General features: G+C 37.3%; 1 protein-coding gene across 8 annotated transcripts in view; it reads left to right on the top strand.

Moving 5' to 3' along the window:
- The window catches only part of sh3bgr (SH3 domain binding glutamate-rich protein), a 19925-nt gene extending 17108 nt beyond the window's left edge, over positions 1 to 2817 (top strand). For all 8 annotated transcript variants that reach the window (XM_014015037.1, XM_014015035.1, XM_014015034.1 and 5 more), the window contains 2 exons: positions 1788 to 1838; positions 2729 to 2817. In XM_014015037.1, coding sequence (XP_013870491.1) covers positions 1788 to 1805 — 18 coding nt within the window. In that variant the 3' untranslated portion in view covers positions 1806 to 1838; positions 2729 to 2817. The remainder of the gene's footprint in view (positions 1 to 1787; positions 1839 to 2728) is intronic.
- The last annotated feature ends 1270 nt before the right edge of the window (positions 2818 to 4087 follow it).

The following is a 4087-nucleotide window of genomic DNA, read 5'->3' as shown; positions in this document are numbered from 1 at the left end:
ATATATAACATGGTCATACCCCCTGGGGGGGGGTGGGGTGGTCCCTCTTACATCAGCATTGGAATGCCTAAAATGTTAATATTTGTTTATACTACTGGAGCGAGGCACATACAGTATTAAATACAGACTTATTGATTCTCTCACTGTTGAAAGTAAACGACTCATCACAAATAAAAAAATATAAAACTGTATCTAAAATTAAATTAATCAGTCACAAATTGCCCATCAATCCCTTGGGGAGTGTGAGTTTAATAAAACTATCATCATTCACACATCCCTTAATGGTTCAAACTTTAAATTATAAACTTAAATTAATAGAAGATAATCTTGCTGAAGTCACTTCAACATAATAAAACAGACATGAATCATTAGCTGAACATTGCATGTCTCTGATTACTTGTTCCCCATTTTAAACTTTTGATCACTGCAACCACTAACATGAAGAACACTCACCCTCATTACATTTGGAGGACGAGCTCACAGAGCGCCTCTGTCTTTCTTTCGAACGTGTCTACGGAAGAAGATGACGAGTTGTTGAAAACTGTGGTCAAGCAGTTTTACACCCCTGAAGTCTTATTACCTGTGCTTGAAGTGCCTGTAAAATGTTCTTTGTTGTGTTGAGAGGTAGAATCGGTACGGGACGTGAACACAGACAAAAGATAAACATCTTGCATGGCCTTTGTTTAGTTTTTTTKGGGGGAAACTATCAGTATGATGTATAAAAGAAGAATGTTCTTGAAAAAAAAAAGGCGTTTGGATTGTTGTACCCTGATTTATTCATGAAATTAACAGTAAAGAACAAACTAATATTCTTTGCTCTTTGGATCTTATCATTGTCCTGCAGTCAAACTCTCCTGCTGATCCTTTTTTTCCCCCAATGGGAACTGGGCATCATTTCTCGTTTTTTTAGCCATTCTGCTGCTCATTCATGGAGATTTCTCAATTCAAATTGAAACAAATAAACAAATAACCAGATTTTAAAGGGCCTGTGACATGCTTATACTTCAAATACAAAAAGTAAAAGAAAACATATTTAAGAAAATTCCCATAATATGCTCGATTTTACCCATTTTGTCTCATAATTGGCATAATTTCTCTTGAATTTGGCTCAGCAAAGTGAAACAGAAGTGACATCAAAGGGGAACTCTTTAAGTCAAGAAAATCTCTAGTCTTTGTTTATTGAAACAATCTTATTTAAACTCTTCTTCATCTCCGATAGTGACTCAAAATAATTTAAAGAAACATCAGATTCTTCTTTAGCCTGTTAATAATGTAGCAACGCTCTGTTTACATGCAGACATTCCCCTGTGACATCACTTCCTGTTTCTTCACATGCAAAATATCTCAACAACTGTTCATCTCAACAGCGTGAAATTCGTTGCGCAATATGTTATCAATGTTTACTTTCCAAAAATGCATTCACATTTATTACGAAAATTTGATGTCACAGGCACTTTAAAACTGCTGTGAGTTGCTCTATTTATGTATTTTGGCAAATTAGAAATGGCAGACTTCCTCCTTGGTTTAATGTTTTTTTGGACATAGATGACTTTTTTAAAAATCATCTTTCTTTGTCCAAATATGAACATTCGTGTCAGCTCACTGCAGTTGGACTATTTTTTTCTGTTTGAACTGAGGAAACTTCTTAAATAAGAAGCAAAATGATTCTAAAACAAGAAAAAGAAAACCAGTCACCTTTAAAACAACAAGAAACTCTTAGGATTCTTTTTGCCGTCTTTCGCTTCTTTGTGTTGCACGTAAAGACATTATTTGTTTGTGTTTTACAGGAGGAAGAGGCTGAGTAATTTAAAGTGGGGCGATGATGGCGGCTTGTTCTGGTAAAAAAAAAAAAAACACTATTCTTTACTTTTCTTTACTGGCTTCAGTGGCGCTGCTCCACCACCGGGGGCCAGTAGTACAGCATCATGTGGAATGAAGGAGCAGAACCCTCTTCCTGCTGCTTTTATACTTGGCCTTTATGTAACCGCATTAATTAAAAAGATAAACCTGTATTTAGAATTTTGTTTGCCTCTTTGACTTTGTTGTCAAATCTAAAGGCAAATGCGTAATTACACAATTACTCAACCTGTCACTGTGGCAACAGTTCCTAATGTACCTGTGCAGCAGCAGCTTTTATTACAGAAAAATGCCATTGCCTTTTTATATTTACAGTGTATAAATATCACCAAGCCTAAGACTGTCCTTGCCTTACCTTTAGTGTCCAAGTACAGTTGATATTTTACTCTTGCTTCACTTCCAGTTTTACACAGAATAATGTGGATACTCCACCTAAAAGCAGCCTCAGTGAGTGCCTGGGGATCACCCTGAGCCACAACAAAATCATCATACAGTTCCCTTTTTTTCATCTCTGAGGAAGTTTTAGTTATCATGATGATGATGATGATAATTTTAATCTTCAAAACCAGATCTTTAGTTCTGCTCTGTGTGTCTKGGTAATCTGTGACCTGCTGCAGGAGGAGCTTTAAGAAACAATCAGTGAAGGAATGGGGGGCGAAACTGGTCCCTCTCCTGTCATGTAGCTGCCTCGTCTGAGCCCTTGTCATGCCTCGTTAGGAGAAGCTGCTAAGCGAGCTCTCAGATGTGCCGCCCCGGAGAAGAGGGGCACGCTGGGTGGCACGTTTAGACGCAGAGGTGGTGGTGGCTGCCGCCGACAAGCAGCAAATGTGTGACCTCGTTCTCCCTCTCGTCTGTTTGTCTTGTTTTCTAGCCTGAAGGAGCCACAATGTTCCATCTCTCCCCCCCTGACCCCTGACCTCCCACCTCCCTCTCCGAGCCTCGTCGGACTGCGTCTCACCACTGGACTTCTCCAGAAACCGATGGTTGTGAAATCCCAAACTGCCCTAACCCACTTTTAACTGCCACATTGACTTAATTTTTATATCTAATGTGTTGAGACGTGCTGTAGAAAATAATAAAAACTGTGCAGAGTAGCCAGGTGGCATTTGTTACAAGTAGCTTTTTGTAAAAGGCAGTTTTGTTGAACTAAAACAGATTTCTCATTTTTGTTTCTTTGAGGAGTCTTGATTATCAACCTTACCAGGTGGTGACCTTTTTGATAAAAATGGCCCATCTTTGTTTGTGGCTCCTGGCTTTCATAATTCACCCACTCTGAACCGTTCTGCTCTTTTCTTCTCCACGTTTTGTGCCGTACTTCCTGTTTTTATCAACCCGAATGCCAGCTGTGACTTTTAATCTTTGAATGGCCCACGTGAAGAAGAACATTTGCAACATGCGGACTTCTCCACCAGAACACGAACTTCTGCCAACTGATCAATGCACTTTGTTGAACAAAGACTAAAACATCAATCTAAAATGTGGATGTCATGGAAAAATAAAGTTGACTGATTAAAAAATAAAATCATGGATTTTATTTTGTTTTTGTTTAAGCACCCCTGAAAGCAGATTTTTATAGGGTCTAAGAAACATTGGGTGAGTTGAATAGAGAAATGGTCGGCAAAGAAGCAGTAGTCATGTTTTAGGACTCGTCTTGACAATAACTAATTGATTCTATGATTCCTTCAGCTGTGAAAACTATAGAGCAGGGGTGTCAAACTCAGATAAACAAGGGGGCTAAAATTCAAAGCTTGGCCCAAGCCTAGAGCCAATTTCTGTCAATACTGAAAATTTGTTAAAAAACAAATTATTCTTATTAAAACACAAATGATATTTTCCAAATTTTGCTTTATGTAGCATTTAGCAATCATAACCTGACAAATAAAGAAAAAAATAGAATAAATTCAGAGACTCATTTTTAACATTTTTAACTTCTGCCTTACTCTCTACCATCAACTTTTTAAAAGATATGTTTCTGATCACAATCAAGCAAATCAAGTAAAAAAAAAAAACACTAAAAATTCAACTATTTGACTCTAAAATAAGAAAATAATACAGAAAAAGATCCTGAAAGCTAATTGCATGTTGCCCTTTCCACACTAAAAATTACTGAAAAATTCCAACTGAATTCTTGGCCTGAATGTGTATATATATACAGTGGTTTGCAAAAGTATTCATACCCCTTGAACTTTTCCATATTTTGTCACATTACAACCACAAACATAAATATATT

This window comes from Austrofundulus limnaeus, unplaced genomic scaffold, assembly GCF_001266775.1.
Source record: "Austrofundulus limnaeus strain Quisiro unplaced genomic scaffold, Austrofundulus_limnaeus-1.0 Scaffold122, whole genome shotgun sequence".
Classification (NCBI taxonomy): domain Eukaryota; kingdom Metazoa; phylum Chordata; class Actinopteri; order Cyprinodontiformes; family Rivulidae; genus Austrofundulus; species Austrofundulus limnaeus.
Note: the sequence above shows the minus strand (reverse complement) of the source record. Positions and strands in the feature narration are given on the sequence as shown.